The sequence below is a fragment of the Taeniopygia guttata genome, chromosome 37 (genome assembly GCF_048771995.1).
Source record: "Taeniopygia guttata chromosome 37, bTaeGut7.mat, whole genome shotgun sequence".
Taxonomy (NCBI): domain Eukaryota; kingdom Metazoa; phylum Chordata; class Aves; order Passeriformes; family Estrildidae; genus Taeniopygia; species Taeniopygia guttata.
Genome location: NC_133062.1, coordinates 7,249,194 through 7,266,404, shown reverse-complemented (window position 1 = coordinate 7,266,404; position 17,211 = coordinate 7,249,194). Strand labels below are relative to the sequence as shown.

The following is a 17,211-nucleotide window of genomic DNA, read 5'->3' as shown; positions in this document are numbered from 1 at the left end:
TCTGAGGCAGGAGACCAGGCCCTGATGGCCCTGGGCCCACAGCAGTGTCCCCACATATTCACATACTACATCCCTGTAGCCATATCCCCTCGTATTCCCATACTACATCCCTGTAGGTGTATCCCTACACATTTCCATATCCCTGTAGCCCTATCCCCATATGTGGGAAACAGATTTGTAGAGAGTTCTCAAGGCCTGATGGAAGGCTCACACAGCCTCATCCATATGCAAACTTTGAGATAAGAAATGCTGACTTAGAAATGCCATGGAATAGATCAGGTATTGTTGAGAGAGAAATGGATCTAGGGAAAAGTTTCAAAAGATGGCCTTGCAAATAAGACTGGGTACTTTAGAGAAATAGAACTATGAAAGATGCAGGTTCCACGAGGAACTCCACAAGGAGTTGTTTTAGATGCTTGGCTTTAAAGCATCTATAGCATGGTGTGGCTAAAGCTGATAGGCCAAGAAACACTTGTAGTGTATTGTAATTAGGAAATAGTTGGCTTCTGATTGTGGTGGTGTGAATTATAGCATCTGTATTGTCTCATCCTTCTCATGAGACTCAAAATAGAATAAAAGTTTTTAAAACACCTCTCAGTTACCCCATCTCTAAATCTAAACAAATATTATCCAACATCCATGTATTCCCATACCCCATCCAGGTATCCACATTCCCATATCCTCGCTTTATATAGGCAAGTTCCTGCCCCGGTCCTCGGTCCTCCCCGCCGCCTTTCATGTCTCCTTGCTCCTTGCCGCTATTTTTGGGGAAAAAAAACCCAAAAAAACCCCAAAAAAACCCCAGCACATTTCCCCGAATGAGCGTGTGCAACGGGGAATCGAAACTCTTGGTCAGGGAGGCGGGACCAGGAGCAGCGGGCGGAGCAGGGCTGGAGCGGAGCTCCGAGCGCCAGCGGCGGCAGCGGCACGGGGCAGCAGCAGCTGCTCCAGCTGCTCCAGGAGTGGGCAGGGGTCCCCCGCACTGCCCACCATGGCCCTCAAGCAGCTGAAGGCGTGAGTGGGTCTGGGGGCACCTCTGGGTGTTTGTGGGGGGAGACGGGGCATGGCTGGAGTGTTCTGGGGGTCACAGGGGCCGTGGGTGGGGCAGGGGGCTCAAGGGCTGCTGGGGAGAACTGAAGGGTGACTGAGGGAGGTGGGGACTGCAGCGGTCAGGGCTCACAGGGAGGGTTTTTCACTGGGGGCTGCTGGATGTCTTGGTTTTGACTGGGAGAGAGATAATTTTCTCCCCAGAAGCTGCTCCAGTGCTGTGTTGGGGATTCAAAGTGAGAACAACGTTTGTAACACGCTGAGGCCCCGTTGAGCTGACTCCAAGTCAAGACTTCTCAGTGTCCCGTGCTCTGCCAGCAAGGGGAGCACGGCCAGGAGACCCAACTCAAACCGGCCAGAGGGATATTCTGGACCACAGAACCTCCTGCCCAGTCCAGAAACTGGGAGGGGGTTGGCCAGGAGCCACCGATTGCTACTGGGGAACAGGCTAGGCATTGGTCAGTGGGTGATGAGCGACTTCTGAGCACTGCTGTTTTCTCTCAGGTTTTATTCTGTTCTCTCTCCTTCCCATTACTATTTATAGTAGTAGCAGCAGTAATGTCAGTATATTTAGTCTTGTTTCAGTTATTTAACTATTCTTTACCATTTCTGGATTCTCTCCCCCATCTCTCCAGAGCAGCATGCAGCTGTGTGGGACTGAGTTACTGGCTGGGGTTCAGCCACGACAGTCCTTCTTGGTTCTCAACTGGGGTACAAAGAGTTGAGATAACAACAGATCTGAGCAGAGTGTGTTAAAACAAAGTTGTTGTGAGCATCTCTTGTATTTATTTAACAGCTGTGGGTCACAGTTTGTTCTCGGAGTTCCTGCCCGTGCACTTACAGGTGCATTTTATAAAAACCCTTCCTGGTGCGTGCAACCCCGTGGGAATGTTCATCCTCCCTTGGCTCTGGGCTTAGGTTATCATTGTGTTGTGGTTGGTAACACGGAGCTGTGCTACGAGAGAACGGCTGGAGCTGAATCGAAGCTGCCGTCTGTGCTCAGCATTGCCGTCCCCGCTGGGCTTCGGGAGCCATCCAGTGGGAACTGTCAATAATTACACCTTAGGCTTTTCTCCGGCGAGGGCCAGGCTATGAGACAAGTCTTCCAGCATAGTCTTCCCCTTCCCTTTCCCCTTCCCTTTCCCCTTCCCTTCACTGTACTCTGTGGTTACCCAAACCCTCAGGACAGTTTAAGCCCTGCCCGCAGCTCACACCATAAAGCCACTTGCTGTTCCCAGTGGGGCAGAATCAAAACGAAAAGGTAAAGCCTCTGAACCGACACAAGAACAGTTTAATGATTGAAACAAAACTAAATAGATTGATGTCACTGCTGCTACTAATAGGAATGAAAAGGAGAGAGAATGGAATAAAACCCAAGAGAAACCAGTAATGCCCAATAGTTGCTCATGCCCCACTAACCAATGCCTCACCCATCCCACAGCAGTGATCAGTGGCTCCTGGCCAACCCCCTCCCAGTACTGTACTGGGCAGGAGGTTCTGTGGTCCGGAATATCCCTCTGGCCACTTTGGGTTGGGTCTCCTGGCCATGCTCTCCCCTTGCTGGCAGAGCATGGGACACTGAAAAGTCTTGACTGGGCTCCAACCCAAACATCTGTGTGCAGCCAACACTGTTCTCATGCTAAATCCTGAATGTGGCCCTGGACACACTTCTGGGAAGTAAATTAACTCTATCCCAGGCAAAAGCAGTGCATTGGAGCATCCCAGGAAGAGATAGGGGTTTGGGGAAGTGTAGTTGTCATCCTTGGAGGTGGTTGTTTCAGTGGGTCCTGGGAAGGAAATGGGGTCCTTGACCCTTTCCAAGGAGAGGCACATCCTGTGGGATCCAAGGAGAACATGGGCATCTTGGTTACAGAGCCGCCCCCACACCTTCTCTCCCTCTCTCTGCTTTACAGGGAGACCTTCTGCCAGCGGGCACCCAGCTTCCTTGACTACCTGTCCAGCATCCTGCAGAAGTACCCGGACGGAGGGCAGATCCTCAAGGTCAGATGCACATCACCCATCCGGGATCTCCTGCCCAGCAGGGCAGCGTTACTGCAGGCAGTGGGGCTGGTCCCTGTCCAGCACCAGCCCAGGGCCTTGGTGCCCAGCTGGGAGAGAGGGTTGATGCTCTTCTCAGGGCCTGGAGGGCCCAGGTGACCGGGCACTGATCTCCAATTCCAGGAGCTGGTGCAGAACGCAGATGACGCTGGCGCTAAGGAGGTCGTGTTTGTGTCGGATGAGCAGGAATTCAACATCACCGGAGGCGGCCTGGAGGGCACCCAGGGTGAGAGGCACTGTGGGCACCGGGAGAAACGGGATGAAGCTCTCGGGGGGCACTGGCTGGTGCTGGGAGGGACTGGGGGAAGTGGAACTGGTGAGGGGTTCTGGCATGTGCTGGGAGCACTGAGGGTACTGGGAGGACTCAGTGTTACTGAGGGGAGTTTTGTGGGACTGGAGCTTGTGGGAACACTGAGTGTGAATGACAATTCCCACTCCATGTCCCACTTCCCCCCTTATCCATGGATGGTGCTGACCACCAGGCCCAGCTCTCTTGGCCTACAACGATGCCATGATGTTGCCCCAGGACTGGACAGGGATTCAGCGCCCAGGGGTGTCACACAAGCGGCAGGATCCTCACAGCGTGGGGCGCTTCGGCTTGGGCTTCACCTCTGTCTACCACCTCACCGGTGAGTGGCACTGGGAGCCCCAGCTGGGACTGAACCGGGGATGTGGGTTTTACTGCAGGCACCAAACTACAGGTGCTGGGGAGAACTGGGGGGCACTGGGGGTGTGCAAAATGGAGGGCCGTGTCCAAAGTGAGGAAACCTGAAGCTGGAAACCTGAAGCACTAGGAGGCTGGAGGGAGGCTGGCTGGCAGTGGAGAGCAGGGCTAGGGGGACAAACTGAGGGAGGACTGCTGAGTTGGGATTAAGCTTTGGATGATGGGAGGCACCGTGGGGATAAACGTGGGGCCATTGGGTGGGCATCTGGGGCATTGATGGCTTGGGATGATCTGGGAAGGCAGTGGTGTCCATGTCATCTCTGTGGCCTTACGGTTCCCTTGTCTCCAGACCTACCAGGTGTGCTGAGCCCCCCATACTTGGGCGTGCTGGACCCTGAATGCCAGGTGCTGCCTGGTGCTGGCAAGCGCTGGGACGTCTCTGAAGCCCAGGACCTTCCTGGCCTTTTTGAGCCCTTCTGGGCTGGGCTGGAAGCTGTGGGACAGCACGGTGCTTCAGCCCAGGGCACCCTCTTCCGCTTCCCCCTTCGCCGGCAACCCTCAGAAATTGCTGCAGGGGTCTCCAATGCTGAGCGCATCTGCAGCCTCATGCAGACTTTCCTCACAGAGGCCCCTCTTGCCCTCCTCTTCCTCCGCCATGTCCGCCGCGTGGCCCTGCACCGTGTGGCCCCTGATGGGGTCCAGACACTCATGGGAACACTTGTGGCATCCCCTCAGCCTCTCCCTGTCCCAGTGCCATCGGGGGGTGAGGGGCTGAGTCTGGCGTGGTGCCTGGTGGCCCTGCACAGGGATGGGGTTGGTACTGGCAGCAAGTGGCTGGTGGCTACGGGCAGGGCCACTGAGGGGCCAGTTGTGGCTCTGGGCAGACAGCTGGGGTGCAGCCCTGAGGTGAGCCTGGCACACCCCCTCCACGGGGCCTGCCAAGGGCGGCTCTGCTGCTTCCTGCCGCTGCCAGCCACTGATGAGACCGCCACAGGGCTGCCTGTCCATGCCAGTGCTCCCTTTGCCCTCTCTGATGATCGCCGCCATCTCCGCTGGCCCCAGGAAGGTGAGGAGGGTGAGGAAGATGCCCACTGGAATGCTCTTCTGCTGCTCGAGCTCCTGCCCCGGGTCTACAGCCACCTGGCTGCCATGGCCGTGGCGCTGCCCGGTGCAGATGCCTACAGCTTGTGGCCAGACCCCGAGCGCACGCCGAGCTGCGGCCGGATCCACAGCCTGGTGAGCCGTGTGTGCCAGGAGCTGGCGGCTGCCCCCGTCCTGCTGCCGGCCGCAGACGGGGCGGCGGGGCGGCTGCGGGCCCTCGAGGCTGTGCTGCTGCCAGAGGCTGCGGGCGATGCTGCCACACGGCAGGCGATCCAGGCCTTGCTGGTGGCAGCCGGGGAGCCGGTGGCCGAGGTCCCGCCCCACGTGTGGAGGGGGCTGACTTTGGGGATGCCCAAGGGTCTGCGGGAGGCCACGGCGGGACACGTGCGGGAGGTGCTGCGGCGCCACGGGGCCGCAGAGCTCCCGGCTGCCGGCCGCCTCTGCCTGCTGCGCTACGTGGCCGGGGATGGCTGCCACGCTGAGCTCTGGGGCCTCCCCCTCCTGCCTCGCGCCGATGGAACCTTCGTGGCCTTTGGAACTGCATCAGCCGTTGTCTACGTGGACACATCCGACTGCCCCAGGTGAGCCCACGGCCCCCGGCAGCTCTTCCTTGCAGAGTGGGCAGCACAGCCAGTTGCCCGCAGTCACAGCTCTTGCTCTTGAATTGGGGACGGGAGGCACGGCCAAACCTGGATATTTGGCACTGGATATTTGGGCTCCTCACTGCCCTCCTTCTCTCACCTAGTGTCACCAAGTGGGAGCTGAGGCAGATGCCCAGAAAGCTGCTCCCCATTACCCTTCTGGTGCCCCAGGACATCTGTTTGTTCCCACAGGGAGCTCCTGCCTGGCTTGGCCGGGTCCTTCCTGCCCTCAGACCTGGAGCCAGGCTTGGACAGCCTCCTGCGGGGCATTGCCAAGGAGGGTAAGAGATGGGAGTCTCTGGACCACTTTTACGTCCCCTGCTTGCTCCCCCTAAATCCCAGCATCCCCAGGTAACCTTGTACACCTTGGGTTCCTCTGCAGCCCCAGTATCTCCCTGTACTTCCCTGTCTCTCTGGAGATGCATGTGCTTGCTGTTCTTCCCACATTGCTCTGTCCCCTCTGTGCTCCCTCGGGTCCTGGGTCTCACTGTGTTCCTCATCTGAAGATCTCTGTGCTCCCCAGTACTGGTTCCCCTAACACCTTTTTACCTCCCACATCTCTTCCTTATATCCCCACCCATCTGGGGTTTTTGGGTTCTCTGTGCTCCTACTAAGGGTATCCACCATCCCTCCAGAGCCCAGGTCCTCCCACATCCCCCATGGGGGCCACCCATCCCCTGTAGTTCTTTTTCCCACATCCTGTGTCCCCCTCCCTGCCAGGTCCCAGGTCCCACAGGTTTCTAGTCCAGCCTCTGCCTCTCGTACACAGGTCTCTTCCCCAACCTGGTTCTGCTGGATCCAGCCGTGACTGTACAGACCCTGCGCTTGGCTCTGCCCCCCACCTGGACATCCCAGTCTTCAACCCCAGTGACCTGGTGCCCAGCCCAAGGGCTCCCCCAGCCCCCAGCCTCCTGGTTCCCAGCCCTGTGGCAATTTCTGGCCCACCACGTGGAAGACCTGGGCCCTCTGGAGGGGCTCCCTCTCATAGCTCTTTCCTCACTGGATGCCCCCACTGTCCGTCTGGCTCCACTGATACCTGAATCCAGTCGTATCTTCCAGTATGGGAGGACCAGCTCCTGCCACCTGCTGTGGCCTCTGTGCTGGAGATTCTGGGTTGCCCTGTGGTGCCACCAAGCATGTGGCACCGCTCCCTGTCCCGCTATGTCCTGCCTCCATCCCCCCGCAATGCCCTGCGGGCCCTGGGCAGGCAGGGGCCTGCAGCACTGGCCTCCCGCATGGCTTCGCTTCCTGATGCAGATGTGGTCGTCCTCCGTCTCTATCTGGCAGACGTCCCATCCCTGAGCAAGCAGGACATGGGCACTCTGGCTGCTCTGCCCCTCTTTCTGCCACTGCCCTGCTTGGCCACCCCACAACCCACGGGGCTGGTGCCAGCCGCTGCCACCCCGGTGCTGGAGCCAGAGCTGGAGCTGCCCCAAGATGTGGTGCTGCCGGAGGCCGTGTTGCGGTGCCGGGATGAAGTTGACCGGCGGCTACTCGGGAGGCTCCAGAGGCCCCTCATCAGTGCAGCCTGTGTGATGCTGAAGGCCATCAGAGCCGTGGCCCAAGGCGCATATGCGGGGAGAGTGGCTGAGACACAGGCTCTCCTGCTCTGGGTACTGCAGCACGGAGACACTGTTTTTGCACAGAGCCCCCCGCTCCAGCAGGCCTGCAGCAAGCTGGCCTTCCTGGAGACCCCTGATGGCCTCGCATACCCACAAGACCTCTACGACCCCTGTGACAGCACCTTGCAGGCCCTGCTGGCACCCGAGCGCTTTCCTCCTGCTGCCTTCCACAATCCATCTGTCCTCCGTGCCTTGAGGGCCGTGGGCTTGCGGCACGGTCAGGGGTGCCTGCTGCCCTCAGACATCCTGGCAGCTGCAGCAAAAGTCAGTCAGGGCGGCACGGCAGCTTTGGACAGGGCTGAAGCACTGATCACAGTCTGCAACCAGCCCAAGGCACTGGATGGCTTCAGCGCTGCAGAGCTCAGGCAGCTCCAGGCCCTGCCATGGGTACCTCACTCCAAGTGCACAGGAGAGCCTGGGCAGCCCTTCCTGCCCCCCAAGGAGCTGCGATCCATGCAGTACCAATCCCTGGTGGGGCTTGCCATGCCCCTGACTGATGCCTTTGTGCCTGAGGCAGAGAAGAAGCTGGGGCTGAGCCAGACCCCACCACTGGAGAGAGTGTGGGAGCAGCTGAGAAAGCTGGCGGGGCGTGGGGACATGGATGAGGTGGGTCCCGCTCTCCAGCCCATCTAGTGGCACATGCAGGAAAACCTGAAGGCCTTTGGGACTGCCCCAGATGGTGCTGTTGTGTGGACTGAGTCTGGGCTTGTCCTGCCACGTGATGCTGTACTGGGCTATCCTGAGAAGTTGGAGCTGGGGCTGCTGGTGCCCCGGGTGCCCCCTGACTTCCTGCCCTACAGCTGCCTCTTCAGGGCTTGGGGGGTGGCTGACGGGGTGAGTGAGGAGAGGGCGGTGTCGGCCCTGCGCTCCCTGGGGCAGGACATAGACAGGCGCAGCTCCAGAGCGGGCACTGCCACAGAGTTGCAGGTGGTTGTAGCAGTCCTGGAGTGGCTGAAGGGACGGGGCCACCAGGGCAAGGGCACTGTGCCAGTTCCTGTGAGGATCCCGCAGGGCTCGGGCTTTGCCCTCCGCCCAGCTGCCTCTGCCGTGTACCTGGACATGGAGCTGGAGGAAGAGGAGGATGTTCCAGAGGTGGTGCACGAGGCAGTGCCTTCCAGCACAGCCATGTTCCTGGGCACGGAGTGTCTCAGTACACGGGTGCTGGGCCCGGAGCCATTCACAGCCTGTGGCCCCTCAGAGCCCATCACTCTACGCCTCCGCAACATCCTCCGGGAGTATGACGAGGAGGGCGATCTCTTCACGGAGATGGTCCAGAACGCAGAGGATGCCAGCGCTACTGTGTGCCGCTTCCTCCTGGACCTGCGGAGCCACAGAACGGCCACCTCTGGGCTGCTAGACCCAGGCATGGCTGCCTGCCATGGCCCAGCCCTCTGGGCCTACAACAATGCCCTGTTCTCAGAGGATGACTTCCAGAACATCACCCGGATTGGGGCTGCCACAAAGGAGGGCCAGGCAGGCCGGATCGGGCGCTTTGGTCTGGGCTTCAGCTCTGTCTACCGTGTCACGGATGTGCCAGCAGTGCTGAGCGGGGAGACACTGCTCATCTTTGATCCCAATGGCACCCGTCTGAGCAAGCACATCCCCAGGGCCGGCTCCCCTGGCATCCGCCTGGACTTCTCTAGCCGGCCACGCATCCTCCGTGTCTTTGCTGAGCAGTTCCAGCCCTACAACGGTATCTTTGGTTGCTGCCTGCCTGAGCCAGGACCCTTTCCAGGGAGCCTTTTCCGCTTGCCTTTTCGCACTGAAGAGGAAGCTGTGACATCGCAGATTTGCTCTGAGGCCTTTGGTGCAGAGCGCATCCAGTCCCTTGGGACTGCTTTCCTTGGCTCTAACAGGCTCCTGCTGCTCTTCCTGAAGAACGTGAGGGAGCTGTCTCTGGAGATGCTGCCAGACACGGCCACTTCTACAGAGGATACCATGCCTCTGGCCATGCTGCAGCGAAAGGAGATCCGAGGCTTGGGGTCCCCTGGGGATCCCCCAAGTTGGGCAGCCATTGAGCAGCTCTCAGCCTGTGAGGAGGAATCCAGGACAGTGTGGCACTACCTGGTTTTGGTGTGTCAGGGTGATGGGGAGTTGCTGGAACTGTTTCACCAGAACACACAGGCAGGACTCCATCCTCCACTTCCCATGGCTGGTGTGGCCCTTCCTCTTGCCCCTGCCAAAGATGGCAAGTGGGTGCCACGTCTGGATGCTGAGAAGGGGCAAGTTTTCTGCCACCTTCCCATGCTGGTCATCTCAGGGTTGCCAATCCACGTGCACGGGGCCTTCAGCATCCTCTCAAATCGCAAAGGGCTGTGGGACACGGCAGAGCGGGGCAAGTGGAACCGAGTGCTGCTCCACAATGCCGTGCCGGCGGCCTGGCTGCGGGCACTGGACCATCTCCGTGCCATGCACGAGGCAGGTGAGTTGAAGAACTATGAGTATCATGTCTTCTGGCCAGACATTAGCACTGCCCGTTACCCCTTTACAGAGGCTGTGACTGGTTTCTACCAGGCTGTGGCAGCCAGGAGTGGCCCAAGGCTCTTTTCTGATGGCCATTCCTGGTGCTCACTGCAGGACGCCCGCTTCCTGCACCAGACTGTAGAGAGACACCCTAAGCTGGGTACTGTGGCACAGCGAGTCTTTGCCATCACCGTGCCCCATCCCCTGTTGGCTGTGGCCTTGCCTGGGAAGGTGCAGGAGGGCCTCGGGAAGGCGCTGGATGCTGGAACCTATGACTGGAAGCGCTTTCTCTGTGAGCTTGTGCTTCCCAACTTGGAAAATCTCCCTGACGTTGACCGGAACCTGCTGCTGCTCCATGCGCTGGATATGTCTCATGAGGATGTGGACAAAGTGCTGCAGACAGTGCCCTGCATCCCTGCCACCCCTCATGGCCACCTGCAGTTCATCTATCACCTGGTGCATCCCAGAGGTCGCGCTGCCCCTTTATACAGCCCTGAGGATGGGCGCTTCCCCACTGGGCATGCCTTCCTGGAAAGACTAAGCCAACTGGAGAGGCTGGGCATGGTGAAGAACACCGTAGCCCTGCCAGAGCTGCTGGAGAGGGCAAAGACTGTGCAGTTTCTCTGGACCAAGAATGGTGCCCAGGGCTGCCAGAGGGCTGCCTGCATCCTCGAGTTACTTCAGGATGCAGTGAAGAAGAGAACAACCGACACCCTGCAGGCCACTTTCCAAACTGTGCCCTTCCTCCCTGCTGTACTACGCAATGGCAAGCTTGTGCTGCTGCCAGCTGCCCAGCTCTACCATCACCTCCATGACCCACTAGTGGGACTCACCAAGCCTATCTTGGCTCCTAAAATGCTGGGGAAAAACTTCAGCCTCTCCGAGGAGGTAGCATCCTTCTTGGGGCTGGACTGGCAGATATCATCAGCTCAGGTCCTTGAGCAGCTGCGGGCACTCAGACATTTCTCCAACACTCTCCCTTTGGAGACCCTGCAGTACAGCACCAACTGCTGCTACAAGCACCTGAACATGATGCTCCAGGAACAGCACTCCGGCCGGGATGAGGTAGCTTCTGCAGTGGACTCCGGGGAGCCCTTCATCTTGATGGGCTCCCACTTTGTGCTGGTCACAGCTGTGGCTGAGAAACTGTCATTTGAGGCTGCCCCATACCTTTATCAGCTCCAAGAGCAGTACAAGCCCTACAGAGAGCTCTGGGAGTGTGTGGGGCTGCGCCACACATTCACCTGGAATGATTATGCCCAAGTGCTCTGCACCCTGGCAAAGACACATGCTGGAAAGCCACTGCCGGCCACGGAGCTGGATCTGGCCCTGCGGCTGGTGTCTTGTGGCTTGATGGAAGATGGCACCCAGCCAGATGCCTGCCACACCCAGCAACTCTTTCTGCCTGATGAGGAGGGCATTTTGCACCCATGGGACAAGCTCTACTTCAATGATGCACCATGGATGCCGTTGGACAGAGATGTCCTGCTGTGCCGTAAACAGCTGTCCCGAGATGCAGCCCTGCGCTGTGGGGTGGCCACCATACGCCACCGAGCACTGGAGAGGAGTGAACTCCTCACTGATCACCTGAGCCTCTGGGCACAGCCATTTGGTGCCCACGAAGATTTGCCAACACGACTGAAGAACATCTTGAAGGAGTACTCTGAGTCCGCTCCTGATATAGTCAAGGAGGTGCTCCAGAATGCGGATGATGCTGGTGCGGGGCTTGTGCACTTTGTGTGGGACCGCCGGCAGCACCCAGCAAAGGCCACTTTTAGTGAGAAATGGAACATCCTGCAGGGCCCTGCCCTCTGCATCTACAACGACCGCCCCTTCCAGGAGCATGACATTGAAGGCATTCAGCGTCTGGGGGTGGGTGGCAAGCAAGGCCGGCAGGATGTCACAGGCAAATATGGCCTTGGCTTCAACACTGTCTACCACTTTACTGACTGCCCAGCCTTCCTGACTGCAGACAGTACCCTGTGTGTCTCTGATCCCCATCTCTACTACATGCCCCCAGCCACAACTGCGAAGCCTGGTAGCATGTTTGCTGTTGACACTGACTTCAAGAAAAATTTTCCAGACATTTATGACACCTTCCTACCATCCTTCTTCAAGCTGAAACAGGGCGTCCTTTTCCGGCTGCCGCTCCGCACTGCAGCTGAGGCTGCCAAGTCCAGGGTGTCTGACATGGTTGTGCGAGACCAAGACCTCAAGGACATGGAAGAAACACTGGCTAAGGAAGGTGAGGACTTGGTGCTCTTCCTCCGGCATGTCAACACCATCATCTTCTCTGAGATCCCCCCAGCTGGGAAAGAGTTGGTGCAGAAGCTGCGAGTGAGCACGAAGGTCACGGAGGAAGATGCAAAGATGAGACAGGATTTTCAAGCAAGATTAAGCAAAGCTGTGGATGGGAACAGCCCCACCTCTTTCTCCTGTACCATGAAAGTCAAAAATAGCATGGCTAAGACCACAAGTTTGTGGAGGGTGGTCGCACAAATTGGGGTGCAAGGTGGGGCTGAGGAGTCTCCGGTGCTTAAATGGCTGCCCTATGGGGCTGTGGCTGCCCGCCTGGAGCCTCTGAACCGAGTCACAGGCAGAGCCTTCCGCACCCTCCCACTGCCCTTGAACACTGGGCTGCCTGTGCACATCAATGCTAACTTCTCTGTGGATGCGGCCAGGTGCAGTCTCCACTGGGACAAAGGCGGCACAGAGGCAACCTGGAATGACTTCTTGCTCCGGCGCTTGGTGGCTCCACTCTACTGTTACTTTCTCACCAGGCAGTGGAAAGCCCTGGAGCCAGAAAAGCTGCAGTACAGGTCCCTGAAACTCTGCCAGCAGCACCTGGACTTGCACTTGCTCCAGTTTTTCCCTGTTACAAAAAGAGTGTTACCTGTCTTCCAGGGCATGGTGAGAGAGGTCTACAAGCACATCAGTCATGCACGCCTGCCCCTGGTGCCTGTGTACCACAGGAAGTCATCTGACACGGTGAGAATAACATGGGCATCTCCAGGTGGATCGGACATGCTAACAGAGCCATACTTCCTGAAGGAGAAGTCTCAGCCAGAAGTCCAGGAAGTGCTGCAGCAACTGAACATGAAACTGGTTCCAGCATTCACCCACCTGCAGCAGATCCGCGAGGAGTTCGTTGAAGCCCAGGTGAATGCTGTGGTCTTAGGGCCAGCCTCTCTCCGGTGCTTCCTCAAGGCCCTGGCTCTGCCTGTGCCCTGCAGGCTGGCTGAGACACCCCTGAGGACCCCAGAGAGCTGCTTCTACCTGCTGCAGTACTTAACAGGATGGAACAGGCACTCCCAAGGTACTCACAGGGAAGGGGGCAAGGCAGACCTGGAAGGCCTGCCCTTGCTGGCCACAGAAGATGGTCTTCTGAATGCTTTCAGCATCCACCACCCTGTCTTCAAGAACTCCTTTGCCCACCTCTTCCCCAAGCACAGCCACCGTTTTGCCCAAAATTGTATTCCTGAATGGATCCCACCTTGCTTTGTGAAGGAGCTTGACCTCCCAGAGGCCACACCACTCATCCAGGAGGCATTGGGTCAGCTGGAGTGGACCAGAGAGGGGGAAAACTGGCTCAAGGAGCTGTGGACCTTCTTTGACAGGATGGTTCTCTCCAGGACCTCAGAGGTGGACATGGAGTCATTCGTGAATCATCTCCAGAATATGGCAGTGCTGCCTACTCAGGGGAGTAAGACAGACTCAAAGCACCTATTGTCACTATCGTCTCTCTCCAAGGTTCTTTTTGAGTGTCACTCTGAAGTGGAAAAGGTGCTGCACAAACTGGGCATCCCTGTGCTCCAGCAGTCCCTGCTGCCCTGGAGATTTGCTTACTGTTGCCTGAAGCCAAGGGCACTGCAGGTTACAGATCCCAGGGCTGTAGTGGCTCATCTGGCAGACACAAGAGCTGATCTGTGCTGGGGGGATTTAGGGGAGCAGGACGTGTCAGCCCTTCTAAGGTTTGTCCAGCAGGGAGAGCTGGATTCACGTGCACTGGAGCAGCTCCAGTATCTGCCTCTCTTCCAGAAGTTTGGGGGGGGCTACGTAGCTGTGGCTCCCTACCGCAAGGTGCTGTTACTCTGCAGACAGTTCCCGCCAGTGCCCTCGAGTGCCCAAACCCTGTACGACTTGGACAAAGACATGCTGCTTCTCACACCAAGCCCGCACCACGAATGGCTGGCCAAGCATTTGAAGTGGGAGTTCACCGATGATCAGAAGCTCTTCCTGACTGTGGTACTTCCCCGGCTGCCCCAGCTCACACAGCAAGACCTCCTGGAAGCTGTATGCTTGTTCTTTGTCCTGCAACCCAACTGTTCCACTCAGAGCGTGGACGCTATTGTGGCAGCTTTTCAGAAGGTGGCCTTTATACCAGATGCCCACAGAACACTGCGCCTGGCCTCCTACTTCTACCATGACATGCCCTCCTTCCACACCCTGCGGCTCCAAAACTGCTTTGTGCCTAAGTCTTTCTTTAATAAGCTACCTTCGAACTGCAAAGAAATTGTGGATTTCTTCCTTAAGGCAGGTGTCCGCACCAGCCTCTCTGTAGAGGACTTTGTGGCACTGGCTGAGGAGATAGAGCGTGAAGCCACTCAGGCTACATGCCATGCTGCAGAACTGCTGGAGCGACAGCAGGAGATGCTCAAGCAACTTGCAGTCTTGTTGGAAAATCCTGAGTCAGTGTGTTTCCTGAGGAAAATTGCCTCAATCCAATTCCTGCCTCCACTGGATATCCCCCCAAACTTGGTGAACCTCTACCCTCCTTTTGCAGATTGCACTAAGGCAGTGGCTCTGAAAGGCAGCGTTTCCTACTGCAAAAATGTGGCTGAGCTCCTGTGGACATCAGCCACCATCCTGCCAGAATCCCTTGAACTTGAGGAGAGGTCCCTGAAGGCCATGGAAGTCCTTGTAGAGATACCCACTGCCCTGGTGGTGGCCAACCTGGAGCATGTGTGCAGGGCAGCCTGCTCGACACACCTGCAGGTAAGCACACGGGCCAGAGTGCTCCAGAGCATGTACAGCTTCCTGCAGACTCATCTGAAGGAGGTGGATGCAGAGCACCTGGCTGAGCTGCCCATGGTGCTGGCCAAGTCATGGGACATGGCCAGGCCACAGCAGGTGGTGACATCCCTCCCAGACGAGGCTGACTTTTACCCCTACCTCCTCACGCCTCACCCCAACGTGGCTGCCTTTGCAGATCTCCTGCAACACCTTGGCGTCGTCCTGGTCCCCACACTGACTCACTACAGCCGTGTCCTGGTCCAAATCTACCAGGAGAGCCATGGCACTGGAAGCCTTTCCAGTAGCCAGAAGAAGACAGTCCTGGTGGCCACACGGCATTTCTTCCAGCTGCTGCGGGAGGAACCGGAGCCCCCCAATTGCTCTGCTGTGGCTGAGCTGTATCTGCTGAGCACTGCTGACTGCCTGGAGCCATCCCACAGACTGTGCTTCAATGACTGTGTGCCCTCAGAGACCGCTCGGGCCCTAGAGAAGACCTTTGTGTTCATGGCTGCACTGCCAGTGGCTGGGTGTAATGTCAGGTGGCTGCTGCAAAGGCTGCCAGCACACCTGCAGCCACGGGCGCTCTCAGAGGTGACAGAGAAGCAGCTGGAGGAGGGTAGTCCTCAGCCATGTCGTTACGGCTCTCAGTGCGCTGCGCAGAGGCGTCTCCGGACGCTGCTGGTATCCCCGTGGTTTAGGCTGGGGCTGGAGTCCCTGCTGCATTGGCAGACCCCCAAGGCAATGATGGGAATGGAGGGGGATGGTGGCTTTGCAGTGGAGCAGGTGAAAGTGCAGTGCTGCAAGGACATCTGCACTGTGCTGGTGCACAGCGGGGCAAAGGTGGAGGGCAGCTCCCAGTCACAAGTTATTCATGCGTGCCTGTCTGGTGGTACTCAGCGGCCCCTCTCCATCCAGCATGTAGACATGGTGCTGAACCGGCAGCAACTGAGGGTCGTGGAGACACTGGCACAGGAGATCAATAACATCCTGGGTGGGCAGCTGGAGGCACGCGCTTTGTCCGTGCTGCGTGAAATGCTGGTCTGCCAGGAGCCACAGGACGTGGCCTTGGTTCTGGAGGAGAACAGTGTGGCACTGGTGCATGCTGCACCAGAGCCAGAGAAAAGGCTGCAGGAGGAGGCTGAAGCTGATCCATGGAAGGATCCCAGCCTGCCAACCTTGAGGCCTCTGCATGATGTCAGGGGGCCAAAGGGGTGGGTCCCATACAAACCTGGCAGTGCTGCCCAGCACCACAGACAGGGAGGCTGTGGCTCCTGGCTGAGCAGCCAGGAGCTCATGGCCCTGACTCCATCCGTCCCCGAGGCCCTGCGTTGGCTGTGTCAGGCCACGAGTGACCTGCAGGCAGCCCGCAATGACATCCGGCACTGCTGCCCCAACTGGGTGCTCTTCAAAGTGCACCAGGCCCTGGAGAAGGCACTGGTGGCGGCTGTGCTTTGCCGTGGTGAAGCTTTTGCGGGCCATAGAGGGCTGATGGGTATGGCCCAAAGGCTGGAGGCGGAGGAGCCGGAGCTGAGGGGCCTTGTCCTGGACGTGCAGTGGCTGTGTGACTGTGGTACGGACGGCAAGGCCACACAGTACCCGAGTTACCATCCCTTTCCCGTGACCCCCAGTGAGGCCTTCCCCAGCGTGGATGAGGAGGAGGTCCTGAAGCGGGCACAAAAAGTGCTAGTAACACTGAGGGACCATGTGGGCAGAAAGTGACAGGTCCCTACCACGGCGCACGGCACCTGGGCCAAAGGACCATCAGGCGCCCATCAGAGACCCACCATGGACCTGCTGTGGACTCGCCGTGGACTTGCCACAAACCTGCCACAGGCCATTCCAGACTGTCCAGCCCTGGCAGGGGAGTTTTGGTGGCAGACCAGGGCCCAGACCACTGGACATCACAGAGTTGCCTGTGCCATTGGCGTGTCTTGAGTGTGCAGTAAATAAAGTGCAAAATAAATGCTGCAATGCTGGAAGACTTTTCACTGACAGTGGAGTCAGGGACATGAAGAAGTCATGGGCAATAGGTGTGGAGAAGGTGGAGGGGGTGATGAGGGAGTTTGGAGAACTGTGTTTGGTCAATTTTGGCTAGCCAGGGGCTCACCGAGCCACTCCATTACGTCCCCTCGTTGACTGAAAAGGAGAAGAAAACGTGATAAAAATCCCACGGGTCAGGGAGATCACTCACCAATTACTGCTACAGTGAGAACAGACTCACCTTGGGGAAATGAATTTCTTTTAGAACCAATTAAACAGAGTAGGAAAATGAGAAATAAGAATAATCCTAAAACCACCTCCCCCTACCCTCCCTTCTTCCCAGACTCAGCTTTATTGCACTCGGGCGGTGGAATGCCGATGGAAGTCCGATTCCTGCGGTGCGTGCAGGAATTGCCAGACCTGTCCCCCGGGAGCGCTGCTCCTAAAACGGAGCCTACTCCCACCGGACGTAGCTTGACAGCCAGTGAAGATGAAGTCCAAGGACCTCAGGATTCTTCTGCCGTGGGGTCAGAATGTCTTTCTGGTCCCATGTTGGGCACCAAACTGCCATGTCCTGTCCCCACTTCGTAAGAGCAGATCTCTTGCCAGCCCTGGCTAGCTC

The 17,211-nt window shown here is 57.9% G+C and overlaps 1 protein-coding gene across 1 annotated transcript; it reads left to right on the top strand.

Moving 5' to 3' along the window:
* Nucleotides 1-901: 901 nt before the first annotated feature.
* LOC140681605 (sacsin-like) lies at nucleotides 902-16,580 on the top strand. The gene is given in 8 exon segments (XM_072921567.1): nucleotides 902-1,014; nucleotides 2,961-3,048; nucleotides 3,229-3,331; nucleotides 3,588-3,734; nucleotides 4,119-5,451; nucleotides 5,704-5,792; nucleotides 6,281-6,568; nucleotides 6,571-16,580. Coding segments are annotated over 8 exon segments (11,829 nt in total). The 5' UTR covers nucleotides 902-991; the 3' UTR covers nucleotides 16,329-16,580.
* Nucleotides 16,581-17,211: the final 631 nt, after the last annotated feature.